The sequence below is a fragment of the Oncorhynchus nerka genome, linkage group LG18 (genome assembly GCF_034236695.1).
Source record: "Oncorhynchus nerka isolate Pitt River linkage group LG18, Oner_Uvic_2.0, whole genome shotgun sequence".
NCBI classification, from domain to species: domain Eukaryota; kingdom Metazoa; phylum Chordata; class Actinopteri; order Salmoniformes; family Salmonidae; genus Oncorhynchus; species Oncorhynchus nerka.
Genome location: NC_088413.1, coordinates 35,963,481 through 35,987,201, shown reverse-complemented (window position 1 = coordinate 35,987,201; position 23,721 = coordinate 35,963,481). Strand labels below are relative to the sequence as shown.

The window sequence follows — 23,721 nt, the reverse complement described above, 5'->3', positions numbered from 1 at the left end:
TTCCTGCCCTGCTAGAGCTGCCCCGGCCAACTGTAAGTGCTGTTATTTTGAAGTGGAAACGTCTAGCGTAAAAATCGTCTGTCCTCAGTTGCAACACTCACTACCAAGTTCCAAACTGCCTCTGGAAGCAACGTCAGCACAAGAACTGTTCGTCAGGAGCTTCATGAAATGGGTTTCCATGGCCGAGCAGCCGCACACAAGCGTAAGATCATGATGCACAATACCAAGCGTCGGCTGGAGTGGTGTAAAGCTTGCAGCCATTGGACTTCAGAGAAGTGGAAACGCGTTCTCTGGAGTGATGAATCACGCTTCACCACCTAGCAGTCCGGCGGACAAATCTGGGTTTTCAGATCCCAAGAGAACGCTACCTGCCCAAATGCATAGTGCCAACTGTAAGGTTTGGTGGAGAATGAATAATGGACTGGGGATGGTTTTCGTGGTTTGGGCTAGGTCCCTTAGTTCCAGTGAAGGGAAATCTTAACACTATAGCATGCAATGACTTTCTAGATGATTCTGTGCTTCTAACTTTGTGGCAAGAGTTTGGGAAAGGCCCTTTACTGTTTCAGCATGACAAAGACCCCATGCACAAATCGAGGTCCATACAGATTTTTTTTTTTTTAGATCGGTGTGGAATAACTTGACTGGCAAGCACAGAGCCCTGACTTCAACCTCATCGAACACCTTTGGGATAAATTGGAACGCCAACTGCAAGCCAGGCCTAATCTCCCAACATCATTGCCCGACCTCACTAATGCTGTTGTGGTTGAATGGAAGCAAGTCCCTGCAGCAATGTTCCAAAATCTAGTGGAAAGCATTCCCAAAAGAGTGAAGGCTGTTATAGCAGCAAAGGCCGGACCAACTCCATATCAATGCCCATGATTTTTTAATGAGATGTTCGACGAGCAGGTGTCCACATACTTTTGGTAATGTAGTGTATTATATTCTACTGAAGGGTTTAGTTAGCATGTAATCTGGCTTCAGGTTGCATATGTCAACTGAAGTAGTCTAAACATCAACTGAATATTAGGCTATGGGTAAAATATATACACTCCGGCGACACTGGCATGCGCGTTGAGTGTGTGGAAACGGGCGCGACTCCCTCTCGTGGCATCGCAGTTATTAGGAGACGCGTCACTTAATCCACTTGCTAGGGAGGAGCGCAGGGCTCAGATGCTGGGGTCCTAGGCAGGCTGAGACTCTGTCGTTCGGGTTGGACTTCTTACTAAAAGAATACCACCAGTGGACTAGAATCGGACCATCCGGTGCTATGGAGCTACAAAAATATACTTACTGATACTTCATTTGAGCTTTTCTGACATTTTTACTACCTCAAAGAACTCAAAGAAAATCCCTGGCTGGAACAGTCTTCAGTTTAAAAAAAAAAAGGAATAGTTGATCCCGCATTTTCAGACGGGATGGTGCTGTAATTGCGCATCGATTTTATTTTTGTTGGGGGAAAAAATACGCATTTAATAGATGAAACAATCTAGATAACACTAGAGATGTTTATAAATTCAAGACAATTCACATCTGTGAGAAGACTGTCCCATTTCATCTCGTTTTCTTTTCATAATGGAAACACACAAAACATTATGAAAACCACTTTGTTTTCCCTTGGAATCAAACTATAACGTTTTCTTTATGGAGTTTCAAAATGACATATTCTAATTTGACGAACGAAAGCAATGATGGAATATATTTTGAAAAAGCTCTCAACGAATCTTTCCTGGGCCGAATCGTATTCACAGACAACAGCACCAACTCCACCAGCTGCACCAACATCACCCTGGACCCCCAGGTCATTGCGGTCGGGGTCTTTCTATCCGTGTTCATCTTGGTGGCTATCGTTGGGAACATTTTGGTTATCCTCTCGGTGCTATGCAATAGACACTTACAGACCGTCACCAACTTCTTTATAGTCAACCTGGCCATAGCGGACTTGCTATTGAGCATTATTGTGCTGCCTTTCTCCGCGTCGTTGGAAGTGCTGGGATGCTGGGTGTTCGGCCGGGTCTTCTGCAACATCTGGGCAGCGGTGGATGTTCTCTGCTGCACCGCGTCCATCCTCAGCCTCTGTATCATCTCCATAGACAGGTACATCGGGGTCAAACACTGCCTCAAATACCCCACCATCATGACGGAGAAGAAAGCCGCTGTCATTCTGGTCTTGGTCTGGGTCTCCTCCATGGTCATCTCCATAGGACCGCTGCTGGGATGGAAGGAACCGCCGCCGACCGACGAGAGCGTCTGCAGCATCACCGAGGAACCGGGCTATGCCCTCTTCTCCTCGCTCTTTTCCTTCTACCTGCCGCTTATGGTCATCCTAGTGATGTATTTCAGGGTCTACGTGGTGGCCCGGAGGACTACCAAGAGTTTAGAAGCTGGGGTCAAACGGGAGAGAAATAAGTCGATAGAAGTGGTGCTGAGGATTCACTGTCGGAGCATGCTGGAGGATACTTCCAAGAGTAAAAACCACCCGTTCCGGAGTTCGCTGTCCGTGCGCTTGATGAAGTTCTCCCGGGAGAAGAAGGCTGCCAAAACCCTGGCGATTGTCGTCGGGATGTTCATCCTGTGTTGGCTACCGTTTTTCTTTGTTTTACCACTGGGTAAGTGTTGGTTTGCATTATCAACATTTAATTAGCAATTGATTGGGAGTTAAAGAGGACCACAATAGAGACTACAGTCTAATTGCTTCTCTGTTTTAACCATATGTAAAATACGCGTCTCTGAATCTGTACATTTGTGGGTCCCTTGTGTGATCAGTAGGATTCGCTGTATTGATTGACGAGTGTGCATTTTACTGCGAGGATGTAGCCTATACCTCGTGTCCATATCACTCAAATACAATTAAATTACTTTTAAGTTATATCTTGTTCACTGTGCTTATGTTTACATATTGAAGTGCACTATTTAGAACGTGAAACAAGGATGTTTGAAATTCATCCAAGTGCATAATTAGTATGAAAAGGTTGCGCGCAGCGTGCAAAACTGTCAATACAAAACACTATTTTCGTATCTGAAATTGTGAGGTATTGGTTTTTCTTTTCTTTTCTTTTTCTCTGGAAGATAAACGTAGCATACTGAGAAAATCCACAATTACGCACAATTACACACGACATAGGCTCGGTAACAATGTACTACAACTTATCATGAAGAGTTCTAATTGTGGCATCCGGCATCATTACACAAAACTATAAGTCCGATGTTTCATATGCCTATATACATGTGCAATTCATCGATGTATTGTTTACAGTCCATAGACATAAAATATCCTTCAAAGGCGTCATCAATTGTGCTTAAAGCCCTACTGTTTTGTAGCAGTATGTTGAAGAGCAAAAACAAGCCATTCCAATTACTTTCCTGACATAAAAGTACACTCAAGAAAAATTATTTTATTTATCATAGTGATTAAGGAGTCACATTAAAATATATACTATTCCCCACCAACATTAGACAACTATACTGAACATCTGAATTGCTTAAATAAGTACATGAAATCAATGATGAAGAATAGTCAGATTAATTGATAACTGCCACAGACATGGTGGTGTAGCAGGAAGATTGGCATGCCATGAACCAAGAGGTTGTGTGTTCATATCCCAGGTGAGGACATGTTGAATCATAATTACTGTATAAATGAACATGCACCATGCAATTGTGTATCAACTATGTAAGTTTAATAAGCTGTGTGTAATCAGCTGCACAGACCTTTTTTTTTAGTTAAGATTCCCAAATAATAGTTTCTACTTGAATGAACATATGAGTTGAGAAAACATCATTTTATTATTGACAGAATTTTTTGACAAAGTTCTCTCAAGTTGGAGCTTAGTTTGGGCCAACTAATAGTTTTTAGTTCAGGTTAACACTAGGACAGAGAAGTTGAGTCAACAGAAGAAGAAAATGGCCTGTAACCAGTTACTTAATAATAAGAGTTGCGGGTGTTTGTTTTTACAATGTATTTCTCTACAACAAACAGCTCAATAGAGAAAAGGAGTTGAAAGGGAGTAGAAGGTGTTCAAACGCAACACAATATACTCTACAGGTCATTAAACAGCAATGAAAACAATGTGTGAGAGTCAGTGCAAGAACCTTTGGCTGACGATGATTTGAGAAACAAACAGGTGACTTGCTCACGGAGCGGCAGACGGTCAATAAAATGCTAATGAGTGGAAAAGTGCTTTACTGATGAAATAGGGTCAGATGTAGAGACGAGAGGCATAACAGGAGTTAATCAAATGCCACCCTAACTATGTCAAGTAATACGTTTTACAAGGAGCATCAATGAGAAAGAGGCGGGGGTCAAACGTGTGAAGCAGAATTCACCAAGCGTTGGCTTGTTCACCCGCTAATAGGGAACGTGAGCTGGGTTTAGACCGCTGTGAGACAGGTTAGTTTTACCCTTCTGATGATGTGTGGCGGAGCCATTTATGATGACATCCTGCTGGGCAAAAACCGGTCGAATCAACGTTGTTTCCACATAATTTCAACCTTCCCAAAATGATGTGATGACATTGAGTCAACATGGGAAACTGATTGGATCCATGTAAGGGCATTTCATTTTTTTTCTTCACCCAAATTCTAACCGAAGTCCAATGACATGGTGACATTTTTTGTTGATTTCCCGTTGAATTCACGTTAGTTGACAACTCAAATCAAAACTAGATGTTGAACTGACGTCTCTGCCCACTGTGATGTCAAATAAGAAAGACACACACATTGTACACACCAATGGCGGTCAGTGCCATTTAAGATGAGGGAGGACACACCTTTCTTTTCTTGAGCATGGCCTCTTACAGCATATTGGATGGCTGTCATTCATATTTCATTCACCCAGTTCAATGTAACAGCGATAGGTTATTAAGGCTACTACATGATACTGACGTTTTCCCTATACCCATCATGAGGTTGCTACAACCTGGCCTATGAATGAAAGTTTACAACGTAGGTGCACACAGGTCGAGGAACATTTTTGAGGTGACAGAAAGTGTCATATGGACAGACAGTGACACATTCAATACTGCCTTGCACACTCTTGCCTGTATCTAGCTGATCTAGGGTGTAATCGTTTCGTTTCGTTCTGATTACTTCCATTTAAGAAACGTTTTTCAACAGAATTTGGCTAAATGAATACACCCCTGATCACACATAAACACAGTTCACTTTCATAGCAGCCATGTTGTATTCCTTCTCGCAATTATGCACTCTCCTCCTCTTACCTTTTCACTTCGCTTGTGGACTTCAATCCACAACACACCAGCTAAGTCTATGACATTAAAATACCTATTTATTCTGTTTCGTCTGACTGCGCAATTCATATTTTCATCAGACTAGCCAGGGAATGTATAAACTTGATCTCCACTGTAAAAAGCATCCAGAATTTATCTCACATTTCTTTTAGACTAACATGTAGTTTTCAATGGCGGAAATATGTATAAACCTTGCTGTCTGTCTCTATGACATTTACAACATTGTTTTAATATTCAAATTCTATCTCCAGCTGACCCATAGTAATGAATGTGTCACCACTTTTTCTACATTTTGGTATGTTACAGCCTTATTCTGAAATTAATAATCCTTCACCCCAGTCTGAGGTCCTGAGAAGGTTTTCATCAAGGATATCTTGGTACTTTGTTCTGTTCATCTTTCCCTTGATCCTGACTAGTCTCCCAGTCCCTGCAATTGAATAACATCCCCACAGCATGATGCTGCCACCACCATGCTTCACCGTAAAGTTGGTGCCAGGTTTCCTCCAGATGTGACGCTTGGCATTCAGGCCAAAGAGTTCAATCTTGGTTTCATCAAACCAGAGAATCTTGTTTCTCATGGCCTGAGAGACTTTAGGTGCCTTTTGGCAAACTCCAAGCGGACTGTCATGTGCGGAGTGGCTTCCATCTGGCCACTCTACCATAAAGGCCTGATTGGTGAAGTGCTGCAGAGATGGTTGTCTTTCTGGAAAGTTCTCCCATCTCCACAGAAGAACTCTAGAGCTCTGTCAGAGTGGCCATCAGGTTCTTGGTCACCTCTGTGAACAAGGCCCTTCTCCCCAGATTGTTCAGTTTGGTTGGGCGTCCAGCCCTAGGAAGGGCTTGATGGATCCAAATGTCTTCCATTTAAGAAAGATGGAGACCATTATGTTCTTGGGGAACTTCAATGCTGCAGAAATGTTATGGTACCCTTCCCCAGATCTGTGCCACACAATCCTGTCTCTGAAATGTATGTACAATTCCCTGGGTCTCATGGCTTGGATTTTGCTCTGACATGCACTGTCAACTGTGGGACCTTATATAGGCAGGTGTGTGTCTTTCCAAATCATGTACAATCTCATAACAAAGGGTCTGAATACTTATGTAAATAAGGTATTTCAGTTTTTATTATATTATAAATTTGCAAAATAAAAAAATAAAAAACTGTTTTCGCTTTGTCATTATGGGGTGTTGATTAGTGAGGACATTTTTTTATTTAATAACTTTTTTTACAAGGCTGTAACGTAACAAAATGTGGAAAAAGTCAAGGGGTCTGAATACTTTTCGAATGCACTGCATACAAAGAAATGTCAATTGAAAAAAAGGTCAAATGAAACAAAGTGTAGCTAGTTTGCAGACTTTTCAGCGTCAGTTGGAAGTGATTGTTTTATCTGTGTTGTTGGCCCGCTCCTCGGAACAACAGTGTCTTAACAAGTGAGCACATTTTCTATGCCAGGCGAAATCGCACCTCATTAGCTCATTTTTATGGATGCATCCAAATAAATGTCACTAGAAAACAGCTTAAACAAATGCAAATGCAGCTACTGTTGATGTTATTCTGACTGCACTCTTTGAAGTGACTGCAAGTTAGTCATAGTTGGCTAGTTAGCAAACAAGGGATAAAAACGTTGCCAGCCAGTATGGAAATGGAACATTTAGAAGGAACAACTGGGTTTGCTAGCTAAGTAATTGAAATTGAAAGTGAAAAATATATCTTTTTAATCTCTATCTCTCTCTTGCTTTTCCTTTATGTTGGAAGACATGTAATTGTTCAAAACTGTTCAACTATTGTCTTTCTCTCTCTTTGAGTCAACTACTCACCACATGTTATGCACTGCAGTGCTAGCTAGCTGTAACTTATGCTTTCAGTACTAGTTTCATTATCTGATCTTTTGATTGGGAGGACAACATGTCAAGAGCTCTGATATACAAGAGCTCTGATAGGTTGGAGGATGTCCTCTTGAATTTGTCATAATTACTCTGTAAGTCTATGGAAGGGGGTGAGAACCATGAGCCTCCTAAGTTTTGTATTGAAGTCAATGTACAGAGAAGAGAACAGAAGCTAGCTGTCCTCTGGCTACACCATGGTGCTACCATACCAAGTGGTGTTGAGGCTACAATAGATCTTCATTGCAAAACGGTGTATTTTAATCAATTATTTGATGACGGGAGTATATTTAGTCTAGTTTTATCTAAAAAGGATAACTTTTAAAATGTTTTACCATTTTTATTTTTATGAAATTCACTGAGGAGTACAGTCCTCCCCGTCCTCTTCTGAGGAGCCTCCACTGGTACGCACACACGCACTCTATACCTCGTCCTTTCTATTGCATTTTTTACAGTATGTATCAGGAAAATCATTCAAAAGCAGAAAGATGGCCAGCACCACTTCGTTAGTTCCACCCAGCGCGCAAATTTTTGGCTGCAGTTCTGTACTCTTAACAACAGAACAACAGAACAAATGGACTGTGCCCCCAAGATAGACAAAATATTTTAGAGATGGGTAATTCTAAAAGCGATATTCTGGCAAACATTGCTTTTGGAACAAAGGGTGGAGTTTAGTCAGGCACCATAGAGTTTAGAGAGGGAGGCATCTTTCAGAAGTTGTACTCTACCTCTGAGAGTAAACAACAACTAACTTTGCAATAGGGATTTCTATCATGGGAAATCCTATTCGCACCACAGGTGTTAGGTTGAAAAAGGAATGTGTGTTTAAAACCATTGGGGATTTCCATCTCAATGGACCACTGTTTGTAACATTGTTGCAAGCCAGCACAGCCTCATTGTTTTGTATGAGCCTACACATAACATACTATGCCTACTAATCAAGTTGAGTTCCTTAGATTTCAGTTCCTACAATTCCCCGGAATGTTATTGTGCGTACTTGGCTGTTGGTTGGCTGATAGCATCTCCTGGCTCGGCTCCAACCAGCACGCTCTGCTTACATGTGCCAGGCTAGCTGAGGCCCCCCAGCCCCAGCCTTCCAACCTCCCAGCCTCTCAGTCCCCAGCTCCCCAACCCCGATTCAATTACTTTTAAGTTATATATCTCTTTCACTGTGCTTATGTTTACATATTCCAAGTGCACTATTAAGAAAGTGAAATATTAAACAAGGATGTTTAAATTTCATTGACACGAAAGAGTCTATTAAGAGAGATGGGTAACTCTAATTGTGGTATTCAGGCCGCTGACCCCAGGAACCCAACGGTCCACTGCCCTTATGACAGCTGTAATTGAATTCCTCCCATAGTCTCAACAACACACGCCCAACAGCCAGGATGAGGGGGAAGGGAGGAGGTAAAGATGGCACCATTCCACACGTACAATACCCCTCTCGTTCTTTTGTTCTCTCCCCCTCTCAAAACGTCTCTGCCTTTCCTCTTCATGTCTCTGAGTTAGCCTTTGCATGCAATGTCTTGGTAGAACGAAGTGAGAAACATCGCTTGGTAACCTCATGATAGTGCACAGTGCGAGGAAGTCAACTACCAAGACATTTCATTCAGGGTGCAACAATAAATCCACACTAAGCAACCACTGAAGGCATTGTCATTATCTTAGGCTAAAGAAATGTGGCTCTGATGATGCTCGTGACTCAATTTCTGTGGCTCCAGTCCCCATGACACATCTATTTGTGTTGGAACACAAGGTTTTAGCATTTGTCCGAACACACAAACGCAACGCAAACGCAAACGCACACGTACACACACACACGTACACACATACAAACACACACACACACACAGCCTTAAATAGTTGCCAAAATCTTTCAAGTTCATCACCTCGCCACTCAAATGTCGAGCGATCCTCCAATTCTAGGAATGCAGAGCAGTTCAAAAGAGATAATGTTTAACACTTCTTCTACGAGCCTTATCGCTGTAGGAATGTCCGTGTTAATGTGGTGGCGGAACTGCGACAGACTGACAGCAGGAAAAATATTGTAATACAGTCAAGCCCAACGTTTCACTTTTTTCAAAAAACAAAATGTCAGTGCTGTCCATAGGTTTAATCTTAAACAGAGAAAAATACCAACTTTGGGGCCGTGTGCTGTTAAAGCCAAGGAATAAAACAAAAAATAAATTTTGAGGCCGTAATGTCTCTGCCTTAAGGAGATAAACTCGTCATATATTATATGCAGTAGGCAATGTGTATAGTAATGTGACAGAAATCTTGACATAGGATACACAGGAAGGCATAGTAATTAGTAATACAACTCTAACCATATACAGTACCAGTCAAAAGTTTGGACACACCTACTCATTCAAGGTTTTTCTTTCTTTTTACTATTTTCTATATTGTAGAATAATAGTTAAGACATCAGAACTATGAAATAACACATACGGAATCATGTAGTAATCAAAAAAGTGTTAAACAAATCAAAATATATGTTATATTTGTCAGGAGTTCCGCCGAAGTCGGTTCTCTCTTTGTTCGGGCGGCGCTCGGCATCGCCGGTCTTCTAGCCATCATCAATCCACTTTTAATTTTCCTTTTGTTTTGTCTTGTCTTCCCACACACCTGGTCTCATTTCCCTCATTACATGTTGTGTATTTAACCCTCTGTTCCCCCCATGTCTTTGTGCGGAATTGTTGATTGTAAGTGCATGTGCACGTTTTCTCTGGTGCGCAACGGATTTTGTACCCATTTGTTTGTTGTTCTGGTTTCCAGTGGTTTTATGAATAAAACTGCTCCGTTGATTACCCAGTTTTGCTCTCTTCCTCCTGACTTCCCTGCCGCCAGTTACGCACTCCCTTACAATATTTGAGATTCTTCAAAGTAGCCACCCTTTGCCTTGATGAAAGCTTTGCACACTCTTGGCATTCTCTCAACCAGCTGGAATGCTTTTCCAACAGTCTTGAAGGAGTTCCCACATATTCTGAGCACTTGTTGGCTGCGTTTCCTTCACTCTACGGTCCAACTCATCCCAAACCATCTCAATTGGGTTGAGGTCTTCACTATTATTCTACAATGTAGAAAATAGTCAAATAAAGAAAAACCCTTGAATGAGTAGGTGTCCAAACTGTTGACTGGTACTGTAGATATCCAAACTCAGTACTTTTACAAACAGAACAGACACGTTGTACGTAACCTGAAACTGTAGTTACGTATCGCTTCTGATTGTTACAAAGGCATCTGATGATGGCCTCGGCACCAGTATCACCATGTTATTGAAGACACTGATGTTGTAAGGAAGGTCTTTGACTCCAAGCAAAACGAGACTACTGTATGGATTTGTCCCAAAATGGGCTCCTGAGTGGCGCAGCAGTCCAAGGCACTGCATCTCAGTGCTAGAGGCATCACTACAGACCCTGGTTCGATTCCAGGCTGTATCACAACTGGCAGTGATTGGGAGTCCCATAGGGCAACGCACAATTGGCCCAGTGTTGTTAGGGTTAGGTTGGGTTATGCCGTCATTGTAAATAAGAATTTGTTCTTCACTGACTTGCCTAGATAAATAAAGATTACACCATCTCCTGCATAGTTCACTACTTTGACCAGAGCCATATGGGTCAAAAGTAGTACACTATATTGGAAATAGGGTGCAATTTTGGACATGACTAACATGTTGTTGCGCTTTTTTCACATGATACCATTATGAATATCCCCATACCCATGGAGAGGTGGGAGGGGGCAAGGGGAGCTTTGCTTTGCCAAAGGAAATAATTAGCTCAGGAAAAACAGGCCTGCACGATGTTATCTTTGAGGATTCTTTTTTTTTTTTCATTTCACATTCTTGATAGGCTCTGAGAGTACTTTGGCCAATAGCGAGAGGGGCTTTGCCATTTGTTTCTCTCATCATCTATTTGAAAGAAGACAAATTGTGAGGGCTTGACAAATTTAGCAGGTTGTGTCCATCAATAGACTACCTCTGTAAGCATAGCCTTCCCCCTTGGCTATATATATATACAGTGGGGCAAAAAAGTATTTAGTCAGCCACCAATTGTGCAAGTTCTTCCACTTAAAAAGATGAGAGCCTGTAATTTTCATCACAGGTACACTTCAACTATGACAGACAAAATGAGAAAAAAAATCCAGAAAATCACATTGTAGGATTTTTAATGAATTTATTTGCAAATTACAGCCCTCTCTCATCTTTTTAAGTGGGAGAACTTGCCCAATTGGTGACTGACCAAATACTTTTTTGCCCCACTGTATGTGTGTATATATATATATATATATATATATATAGTGATCAATGTTGGTCTAGATTTCCATAGTTTTGCCTTTAAAGTGGATTAAATTGAGATTGTTTGTCACTGGCCTCCACACAATACCCCATAATGTCCAAGTGGAATTATGTTTTTAGAAATGTCCTGAGTCAATAAGTATTCAACCCCTTTGTTATGGCAAGATTAAACAAGTTCAGGAGTAAACTTTTGCTTAATTAAGAAGTCACATAAGTTGCATGGACTCACTCGGTGTGCAATAACAGTTTAACATAGTTTTTAAATGACTGCCTCATCTCAGTACCCCACACATACAATGATCTGTAAGGTCTCAGTTGAGCAGTGAATTTCAAACACAGATTAATCCACAAAGACCAAGGATGTTATCCAATGCCTAGCAAAGCAAGGCACCTATTGGTAGATTGGTAAAAAAATAAAACCAGACATTGAATATCCCTTTAAACATGGTGAAGTTATTAATTACACTTTGGATGGTGTATCAACACACCCAGTCACTACAAAGATAGAGGCGTTCTTCCTAACTCAGTTGCCGGAGAGGAAAGAAACCGCTCAGGGATTTAACTGTAACTTTAAAACAATTACAGTTTAATGGCTATGTAACGGTTGTCTTGGGTGGAAGAAGGATCGGAACAAAGCGCAGCGTGGTTAGTGTTCATCTTTTTAATAAGAAACTGAACACTTCAAAAATACAAAACAACAAAGTGACAACCGAAACAGTTCTATCTGGTGCAAACACACAAAGACTGAAAATAACCACCCACAAAACACAATTGAAAACAGGCTACCTACATATGGTTCTCAATCAGGGGCAACGATTGACAGCTGCCTCTGATTGAGAACCATATCAAGCTAAACACAGAAATAGAAAAATATAGAAAAACTGACATAGACAACCCACCCAACTCACGCCCTGACCATACTAAAACAAAAGACAAAACAAAGGAACTAAGGTCAGAACGTGACAGGCTATGATAGGAGAAAACAGAGGATAGATCAACAACATTGTAGTTACTCCACAATACTACCCCAAATGACAGATTGAAAAGAAGGAAGCCTGTACAGAATACAATTATTCCAAAACATGCATCCTGTTTGCAATAAGGCACTCAAGTAAATTCTAATTCACCTTTCAGCAGGACCATAACCTAAAACAGAAGGCCAAACATACACTGGAGTTGCTTACCAAGAAGATGGTGAATGTTCCCGAGTGGCCTAATGACAGTTTTGACTTAATGCGGCTTGAAAATCTATGTCAAGACTTGAAAATGGCTGTCTAGCAATGATCAACAACCAACTTGACAGAACTTTAAGAATAAATAAAAAATCATTTACAAATGACAGAGTCATCCATGATTCACCAAACTATATTTTGAAAGAGGAAGCAACGTACTTTAAGCATATGTTTTAATTTCAGTCTCCTCCATATCCACGAACTGAAGTTACTTGAAAGGATTTGTAAAAAATTAATAGTGTAATATTTACAGCTATACAGAAATACTCATTGGACGCCTAATTACAGAGGAGGAACTTCTAGATAAAAACTCCAGGGCTGGATGGCATACCAGTTGAGGTACAGTACCAGACAAACGTTTGGACAGACCTAGAAAGAATTTAGAAATATTGCACAATCCAGGTGTGCAGCTGGTCTGTATTTCAAAAACCTGTTTTCACTTTGTCATTATGGGGTATTGTGTGTAGATGGGTGAAACAATTTATCATATTTAAATCCATTTTGAATTCAGATTGTAAGACAACAAAATGTGCAAGGAGTCAAAGAGTATGACCACTTTCTGAAGGCACTGTAAGGCTGGGACTCTGGGAACTGTTAAACTGTCACGACTGAACTTTTCAAAACCATATCCTCACAAAATACAAAAAAAAACAGAGAAAAAAGAGAAGCTCCACATAAAAGAGACTCCGTAAACTCCTAAAAGCAGCTAAAGTACTATAAAGTAGTTATTAATCTCCGGCTGCTGACGTGGTCATGGCAACAGCGGCGATGTGTCAAGGCAACAAGCCAAATCAATCCAGGCACTTCCTAAGTGGCATATGACTCGTGACTACAATCGGAATTCATCGCTCAAAGTTGATGTCATTTTGCCAATTAGAATCAATACACAACTACTTTTCCCATGATGCCTTGTGTCTGATAGTTCATTTTAATGCTGTTTTGTTGTGTTGAACCAGTCAGCAGTGAAGCCTCTGGGAAGAACAGGACCAAAGGGACATAAATCTCTCCTTCTGGCAGATGTAAATTGGCATGACTCATTCTTGAAACACGATTCCTAGCTCCGCACCAGATGAAAACCAATCTCAAACTGGGCAGATGAGGGCAGACTAGGGGAAGGAGGGTATAGAGCTGTTTATATGACACATACCCCCCCCCTGCGGCAAAGTTAGGAGTGTGTGCATGTGAGTGTGAATAATGAATCTGTGTGTACTGTATACACAACAGACCTGGGTTTGAAATCTTTTCAAATACTTTGAACGTTCCCTTGAGTCTGCCTAGAGTGCCTGATGGGCTGTCACGACTTCCACCGAAGCTGGTCCCTCTCCTTGTTCGGGCAGCGTTCGGAGGTCGAAGTCACCGACTCTCTAGCCATCGATGATCCTCTTTTCATTTTCCTTTGGTTTTGTCTTGTCTTGTATCACACCTGGTTCCAATCCCATCAATTACATGTTGTGTATTTAGCCCTCTGTTCCCCCTCATGTCCTTGTCGGTGACTGTTTGTTTGTAAGGGTTTTGTACCCACTTGTATTATTTTGTATATTTTGGTTTTCAGAGTTTTTGAGCACTTATTAAACTGCTCTGTTTATACCAAGTTCGATCTCCTGCCCCTGACTTCCCTGCCACCAACACGCACCCCCTTACATGGGCACACTTTAGGGACTCTTTCATTGGTTACATTGCGACAGGCAAGCTCAATCACAGCAAACAGCAAACTATTGTATAGTTCCCCCAAAACTGGCAGAAAAGAGCATGATAGTTGTATCTTTGTTTCGTCATCAGCCTTCTACATCAAGTACACAACACTAATAACGAGAGAAAACAAAGCAAGACCTCAAACAATGAACCACCAGTGAGTTTCACTCTGTCCCCATCACCCACCTAATGATACCGAGTCTTCCTGTAGTAGTAGCCTAATGGGCCACATACATCCGACAACAGTACAGTAGTCTATAATGGTGTCATCAGTCAGATCCCACACAGGGGGTCACAAGGGGTTGTCTGGTTCTTTACAGGGATCGTTATGTACAGTAATGCCCACAAAAATCTGGCTTGGTGGTGGTGGGTTCCTCCGAGCAACACTAGCACACCAATTACCCATTACACACAAGCACACGCAGACACACCAATTACCCATTGCACACACATACGTATGCACACACACACCAATCTTGTCCAAAAGGAACACGCTTTCATCTCAGAGACCTGACTACCACCCAAATTACCGCCATACTGGCCAAGAGAGGAGGCCTGTTGTGACCCTATGTCAGGTTGTTAAAGCCACTCCAGTGGGTGATGATGGCTGATGATAACCTCTCCTCTCCTCCCTCACCACACTACCTCCTTTCCTCTCTACTTGCAAGCGTGCCTCTCTTTTGCTATTTACATCTTTGCTACTGGTATAGTGCCTGTGAATGCCGGTGCAAATGCTGATACTTGCAAGTATACTGTGTGTGTGTGTGTGTGTGAGTGTGAGTGTGAGTGTAAGTGTGTGTGTGTGTGTTCGTGTGTGTGCGTGCGTGCGTGCGTGTGTGTGTTTTCCTCACAAGCATAGTAAAACAAGGAACATTTGGACATTTCACCTGTCCCCACAAAGAAAAATGCTATTTTAGGCTTAAGGGTTAGGTTTAGGGTTAGGGTTACAATTAGGGTTAGGGTCAGGGGTAAAAGTAAGGCGGTACGGTCCGGTACGGTGTCCCGGCAAAATAAATAATGTGGGTACGTCGTAGCAGTAAAACATGAGCCTATATGGGTTCGAGCCCAAGCTCTGTCGCAGTCGGCCGCGACCGGGAGGTCCATGGGGCGACGCACAATTGGCCTAGCGTCGTCCGGGATAGGGAGGGTTTGGCCGGTAGGGATATCCTTGTCTCATCGCGCACTAGCGACTCCTGTGGCTTGGTGCGGCTGGTTTCCGGGTTGGATGCTGGCGCGGTGTTAAGAAGCAGTGCTGCTTGGTTGGGTTGTGTTTCGGAAGACGCATGCCTTTCGACCTTCGTCTCTCCCGAGCCCGTACGGGAGTTGTAGCGATGAGACAAGATAGTAACTACTAACAATTGTATACCACGAAATGGGGGAGAAAAGGGGGTAAAAAAAACACAAAAATAAACATGAGCCTACCACAATAATTCAATCAAAATGTCAAGAAAACTGTAGGCTATTACATCAATTGGCTATTGCACCAATACACTGAAAACGAGGAGACAGCCTATATGGAGGAGGTCAGAGACCTAATCGTGTGGTGCCAGGACAACAACCTCTCCCTCAATGTGATCAAGACAAAGGAGATGATTGAGGACTACAGGAAAAGGAGGACCGAGCACTCCCCCATTCTTATCGACGGGGCTGTAGTAGAACAGGTTGAGAGCTTCAAGTTCCTTGGTGTCCACGTCACCAACAAACTATCATGGTCCAAACACACCAAGACAGTTGTGAAAGAGGGCACAACAAAGCCTATTCCCCCTCAGGAGAATTAAAATATTTGGCAATGGTCCTCAGATCCTCAAAAGGTTCTACAGCTGCACCATCGAGATCATCCTGACTAGTTGCATCACTGCCTGGTATGGCAAATGCTCAAGCTTCCTGCCATATAGGTCCTCTACTGTATATCAGGTGGTGTCAGAGGAAGGCCCTAAAAATGGTCAAAGACTCTAGTCACCCTATTCATTCTGCTACCGCACGGAAAGCTGTACCAAGCGCCAAGTCGATGTCCAAGAGGCTTTTTAACAGCTTTTACCCCCAAGCCAAGACTCCTGAACATCTAATCAAACAGCTACCCAGACCCCTCTTTTACCCTGCTGCTACTCTCTGTTTATAATCTATGCATAGTCACTTTAACTCTACCTACATGTACATATTACCTCAATTACCTCGACTAACCGGTGCCCCCGCACATTGACTCTGTACCGGTAGCCCCTGTATATAGCCTCACTTGTTATTTTACTGCTGCTGTTGAATTATTTGGTAGGGTTAGAATTATGGTTAGGAGTTAGGTTTAGGGTTAGAAGTTAAGGTTAGGGGTTTGGGGTTAAGGTTAGGTTTAAAGGATTTTTTTTTTTAATGTTAAACTTAATATTAATCTCCAGCACCACCCCAACATGTGTTAAAATGGGACGTTTCTATGTTTGTAGTTGTCATGCCCTGACCTTAGAGAACCTTTTATTTCTCTATTTTGGTTAGGTCAGGGTGTGACTAGAGTGGGTAGTCTTGTTGTTTCTTTTTTATGTTGGCCTGGTATGGTTCCCAATCAGAGGCAACTGTCTATCGTTGTCTCTGACTGGGGATCATATTTAGGCAGCCTTTTCCCACCTGTTTGTGGGATCTTGATTTTGTATTGTTGCTTTTCAGCCCTACAAAGCTGCACGTTCGTTTTGTTACTCTTCATTGTTTTGTTGCTGGTTCACATTAATAAATATGATGAACGCCTTCCACGCTGCACCTTGGTCCAATCCTTCCAACAACGATCGTTACAGTACTAAAAAACTTAGAGGAAGACAGGTTTTTCCAGCAATATTGGTGTGCCTTATGTGATTTTAACCACTTATGAGTAGGCGTTGCCTACTAATTAATTGCCTACTAATTGGCTGATGATGTCATTGGAAACATCTATCTTCTTTCTTTTTGTACAAAACATAGAAAAGCGCGATTTTCACATATGTTGATGTTGGGGTGGTGCTGGAGATGATGAATATGAAGTTAAAAATATAGAAATGTCCCTTTAAGAATAGGTTAAGCCCTAGAGATTTAGGGTTAGTGGTTAAGGAAAATTGGATTTTGAATGGGAATCAGTTGTTTGGTCCCCACAAGGATAGTGTGCGTATGTGCCACGTCAGCTCCAATCTAAACTAAACTGCCCACAGGTCCCTACGGAGAAGGCTCAGGCCAGGGCAAGGAGAGATGAAGGAAAGGAGGGCCAGTCAACACCGTGGCGGAGATGAGATTAGGGACGTGGGGGCTGTACCAAGCTTTCCTCTCCACTGAAACATCTCTACCAAGAGTACCGTTTTTCGTAGCGGTCTATGTACCTCTACAAACCAATGCTGGCACGAAGACCGCACTCAACTAGCTGTATAAGGCCAAAAGCAAACAAGAAAATGCTCACCAGAAGCGGTGCTCCTAGTAATGCAGGAAAACTTCAATCTGTTTTACCTAACTTCTAGTAATGCAGGAAAACTTCAATCTGTTTTACCTAACTTCTAGTAATGCAGGAAAAATTTTATGTTTTACCTAAATTCCAGTAATGCAGGAAAACTTTAATGTTTGACCTAACTTCTAGTAATGCAGGAAAACTTCAATCTGTTTTACCTAACTTCTAGTAATGCAGGAAAACTTCAATCGGTTTTACCTAACTTCTAGTAATGCAGGAAAACTTCAATTTATTTTACTTAACTTCTAGTAATGCAGGAAAACTTCAATCTGTTTGACCTTTTTTCTACCAGCATGTTATATGTGCAACTCGAGGGAAAAAAACTCTAGCCTGCCTTAACTCCACACACAGATGCGTACAAAGCTCTCCCTCGCACTCCATTTGGCAAATCTGACCATAATTATATCTTCCTGATTCCTGCTTACAAGCAAAAACTAAAGCAGGAAGTACCAGTGACTCGCTCAATACGGAAGTGGTCAGATGACACGGATGCAACAGTACTGTTTAATAGCACAGACTGGAATATGTTCTGGGATTTATTCGATGGCATTGAGGAGTATACTACATCAGTCACCGGCTTCATCAATTGTGCATAGATGACGTGATCCCCACAGTGACCACAGTTACATATCCTAACCAGAAGCCATGGATTACAGGCAACATCAGCACTGAGCTAAAGGCTAGAGCTGCCACTTTCAAGGAGCAGGACACTAATCCGGACGCTTATAAGAAATCTCGCTATGCCCTCAGACAAACCATCAAACAGGCAACTCGTCAATACAGGACTAAGATTGAATCCTACTTCGGCTCTGACGCTCGTCGGATGTGGCAGGGTTTACAAACTATTAAGGATTACAAAGGGAAACCCAGCCGTGAGCTGCCCAGTGACACAAGCCTACAAGACGAGCTAAATACCTTCTATGCTCGCTTCGAGGCAAGCAACATTAAAGCACGCATGAGAGCACCAGCTGTTCCAGTCGACTGTGTGATCACTCCCTCCGTAGCCGATGTGAGTCAGACCTTTAAACAGGTCAACATTCACAAGGCCACGGGGCCAGAAGGATTAGCAGGACGTGTACTCAGAGCATGCATGGACCAAGTGGCAAGTGTCTTCACAGACATTTTCATCCTCTCCCTGACCTAGTCTGTAATACCTATATGTTTCAAGCTGACCACCATAGTCCCTGTGCCCAAGAATGCCATGGTCATCTGCCTAAATGATGACCGACCCGTAGCACTCACATCTGTAGCTATGAAGTGCTTTGAAAGGCTGGTCATGCGTCACATCAACACCACTCGGAAACCATAGACCCACTCCAATTCACATACCACCCCAACAGATCCACAGATGACGCAATCTCAATTGCACTCCACACTGCTCTTTCCAGACGAATGTTAACCTGTCTTACATCGGCTACGGAGAGCAAGATCACACAGTTGTCCGAACAGCTGGTGCTCTTAGGTATGGTTCACTGTTGCTTGTCTCAACGTGAGCATAGAAGGAATTTAGCTCGTCTGGTAGGCTTGCATCACTGAGCAGCTCGCGGCTGGGTTTCCCTTTGTGATCCGTGATAGTTTGCACGCCCGGCCACATCTGAAAAGATCAGAGCCTGCATAGTAGGATTCGATCTTAGTTCTGTATTGACGTTATGACTGTTTGATGGCTTGGAGGTTGTCTTGGGATTTCTTATAAGCATACAGATTAGTGTCCCCTTCCTTTAAGGTGGCAGCTCTAGCTCAGCGTGAATGTTGCCTGTAATCCATGGCTTCTGCTTGGGATATGTACATACGGTCACTATGGGGGGCGATGTCGTTGATGCACTTATTCATGAAACCAGAGTGGTGAGCGTACATTTTCTTTATTAACTCAAAATGACGCCAAAAAAACCCAATAACCACTACAAAAGCAAACCGTGACGCTCAAAGGCTATGTGCCCTAAACAAAGTCAACTTCCCACAAACATAGGTGGTAAAAGGGTACCTAAGTATGGTTCCCAATCAGAGACAATGAAAGACAGCTGTCCCTGATTGAGAATCATACCCGGCCAAAACATAGAGATAGAAAATTATAGAAACACAAAACTTAGAAATGCCCGACCCAACTCACGCCCTGACCAAACCAAAATAGAGACATAAAAAGGATTTCCAAGGTCAGGGTGTGATAGTAATCTAGAGTTTTTCCCCTCTAGTTGCACAGGTGACATGCTGGAAAACATTTGGTAAGACAGTTTTTCAGATTCCCTGCATTAAAATCACTGGCCCTATATAGCTGTTTATGGCACTATACTGTACATCTCGTTGAGTGCCGGTATCGGTTTGTGGTGGTAAATAGACAGCTATGAAAAAAATAGATGAAAACTCTCTAGATAAATAGTATGGTCTGCTACTTATCAAGAGGTATTCCAACTCAAGTGAGCAAAACCTAGAGACTTCCAGAGATCGCGTGCCAGCTGTTTACAAAGAAACATACACCTCCCACCTTAACCTTACCCGAAGAAGCTGCCGTTCGCTCTTGACGATGCATAGCAAAAACAGCTAGATGTATCTCATTTGAGGCCAATTCTTGTCTTACACACAAAATCTTCAAGATTATCACAGATCCTAACACCTCTCTCCTCTGTCCCCTCCCAGGCTCCTTCTTCCCGGCACTGAAGCCATCTGACATGGTCTTTAAGGTCATCTTCTGGCTGGGCTACTTCAACAGCTGCATTAACCCTGTCATCTACCCGTGCTCCAGCAAAGAGTTCCAGCGCGCCTTCACCCGCCTCCTCCGCTGCCAGTGCCACCGCCGCCGCCGAGTCCTGCGGCGTTTCTATGACCAGCACTGGCGCACGGCCGTCAAGGGCCATCACAACCAGGGTATAGATGGCAGGGAAATGGGTACTATGGGTATAGGCAATGCCAGTGTGACAGACTACCGGCCGGGGTACTCCATCAACCATGAGTCGTGCGGGAGCTCGCACTACTACAAGGGTACTCAAGGATGTTCACTGAGTTTTAAAGGGTGGAGCCTGTTCCCGCCACTACAGAAGTCATCGTTCCAGCTCAAGGAGAAGATGAACAATCTGTCCAATAAGATTAAGGGAGGCGTCGCGACGCCCTCCCTTGCAAGGACAGAGATTGACACGGTTTCCATGGGGATTTACAACGACGTCGCCGAGCAGAGCTGCTATCAGATCTATGACCTCACAGAGTGCTACGGCCTGAAGGAGACAGACATCTAGATTCTAGAGGGACAGACAAAGGGAGTGGCAAATGTGGATGGCTACTGTCATTTCAATTGCTTCTTCAATGACATTTGCAGTGACGCTGCAAGTGAAAGCACGTGATGGTTGCCATTGGAGTATCAACACAGGGAATGACCAATATAATTCCTTCCTTAAATCACCTAGTTGGGGTTTATCGTTGCAAAGCAGAAAGAGGTAAGAGTCAAAAGGAAGTGCTCTTTTCCACTTGCACAATGGAATGGAATGCGGAAATTCCACAAAATGTAAGATCGGAACTTGGGGTTATCATGGGACCATTTGACCAGCAAACAAACAAGACTGGAGGAACATTTGTCTGCAGAGAGTTGTTTGGACATCGATCAAAGGCCTGAGTTCATTTTGTCTGGAAATGGCCCAATTTGATCCGAGCACAAATTGCTCCAAAAATATGATATCGAACCTTAATGATTGTATCGCGTTTGTTTCATTTTGTTGGATGGCGATTGAAGTGAAGTGAAAATGGAGCGTTATTTATTTGAGCTGTGTTAAAAAGAGAAGCGCAGAACAATAAGTGGGTATGGAAAAAGGCACTTTCTGGACAAGTGTCAAACTGACTTCTCATTGATAGTGACGGGCTGCTGATGATCCCAGCCTATGTCCTTTGAGCATTCTCACTCTCAAGTCCAAACAGCTCAACCCCTACAACCAGCAGCAACATCGAGACACAGTGTCACAACTCACAACTCCCATTTTACCATAACCTACTGACAAACACCCCTTTTCTAGGGTATCAGCTCATTGGGGCGGCAGGGTAGCCTAGTGGTTAGAGCGTTGGATTAGTTACCGGAAGGTTGCAAGTTCAAACCCCCGAGCTGACAAGGTACAAATCTGTCGTTCTGCTCCTGAACAGGCAGTTAACTCACTGTTCCTAGGCTGTCATTGAAAAGAAGATTTTGTTCTTAACTGATTTGCCTGGTTAAACAAAGGTAAAAAAAAAATCCAGCTCAACTTAACACAATGCAGCTGGGCATAGACGTGTGTTCTCTTAGAGAAAGCACATATCACAAAGTAAAAGCCACTGACTTGAATGACGAAAGCATTGCACAGGAACATTTCGGGGTGATGTGAGTAAACATAGGGTAGTGTATGGGTGATAATAATTTCATCTGATTATTTTGCTAAGTGAATGAGTGAGGTGAACTGTGATGAACTGACATTAGCAGACCTCTGTGAAATTGCATTATAAAAGTGATGGGTCACATTCAGACTGGAAACAATGTATGGAGCAGTTGAATAAGTAGCATGGTGTATTTACCTTAACTGCAATCAGAGCCAGAGAGAAGAGAGGTCAGAGAGAAGAGAGGTCATTTATCTTTTGAAAGGACAAGGATTGACAGAATGAAATCCTTGAACACGTTGATTACAGTATTTGTCTGTTCTTTGCATTGCCAAAAATACGCTTTTGTTTCGTTTGTATTTGCTGATGGTTCAATGACGTCTGTCAATGTTAAGCAAAATAAAATGGATGTCAGTCCTGGAGGGCCTTGGTCGGTGCAGGCTTTTGTTCCATTCTAGCACTAAAACTCTAGGCTGAAGCGATTCAACTGAGCAACTGGTGAAACCTTAACTGGCTGTATCAGGTATATTGTACGTTGGCTAGGTTTGGACAAAATACCCACACAAACTACACACCACATATGAACTACATATTGTACTGTACCTGTCATTCCCAGCAGATGTCACTATTGGCAGCTGCTATTTACCATTTACTGTAATGCCCTACCAGCTGCATTCCCTCATAATCACAATTCAGTTAAAAATGTCCATGATCACATCAAAGATGTCTTCTCTGACACCAATAGAGTAATAGTACCACTACCAGAGTAGTATAACTACTGTATCACAGATGAGGGCATAAAAAAGGGTTCCTTGCCTCTGTGTGTTACACACCGAGTGTACAGAACATTAAGAACACCTTCCTAATGTTGAGTTGGTTGTCTAGGTTTTAATTCAAAGGAAAAAAACAAAAACCTGCAGACACTAGGACCTGCATGAATGAGTTTGACAGCCTTGATCTACACTTATTGAATTGGATTTAATAAGTAACATCAATAAGCAATCATATCTTTCACCTGTATTCACCTGGTCAGTCTGTCACAGAAAGAGCAGGTTTTCCTAATGTTTTGTCAACTCAGTGTACACCACCCCCCCATAATTTTTGAGACAAAGGAAAGCACTAGACATAAATCATAGTCACTGTGTCCCAAACGGCACCCTATTCCTTATATAGTCACTACTTTTGACCAGAGCGCTATAGTGCTTAATGGGGGATAGAGTGCCATTTGGGACCTTGCCTTAAGTACTGTATGAGTCAGCCGCTGTGTGAGGGGCCCAGCCAAAATCTCTGCCAAGCTGACAATAACAAAATGGCCATGCAAGCAATTACTCCAGACAGAGACTTCAGCTAAGAGGACAGAGAGAGAGAGAGAGAGAGTTGTATTGTCCTGTGCACAAGAACAGTGAAATGTCTTCATTGATTTCCCAACAATGAAGTAATCAATATCAGTAGTAATACAGCTGAAGTCGGAAGTTTACATCCACTTAGGTTGGAGTCACTAAAACTTGTTTTTCAACCACTCCACAAATTTCTTGTTAACGAACTATAGTTTTGGCAAGTCGGTTAGGACATCTACTTTGTGCATGACACAAGTCATTT

At 42.5% G+C, this 23,721-nt stretch overlaps 1 protein-coding gene across 1 annotated transcript; it reads left to right on the top strand.

Annotated features, from left to right (window-relative positions):
* The first annotated feature begins 1,131 nt into the window (after positions 1–1,131).
* Positions 1,132–22,544, top strand: LOC115145830 (alpha-1D adrenergic receptor-like). The gene is made up of 2 exons (XM_029687382.2): positions 1,132–2,606; positions 20,431–22,544. The coding sequence occupies exons 1-2, from the start codon at positions 1,655–1,657 to the stop codon at positions 21,021–21,023; spliced, it is 1,545 nt and encodes a 514-aa protein (XP_029543242.1). The 5' UTR covers positions 1,132–1,654; the 3' UTR covers positions 21,024–22,544.
* The last annotated feature ends 1,177 nt before the right edge of the window (positions 22,545–23,721 follow it).

Bases quoted from the DNA above. Each gene is read 5' to 3' on its own strand.
- LOC115145830 (XM_029687382.2), top strand. From the start codon at position 1,655: ATGACATATTCTAATTTGACGAACGAAAGCAATGATGGAATATATTTT. The intron at 2,607-20,430 runs GTAAGTGTTGGT...GTCCCCTCCCAG, and splicing joins TTTCTTTGTTTTACCACTGG to GCTCCTTCTTCCCGGCACTG.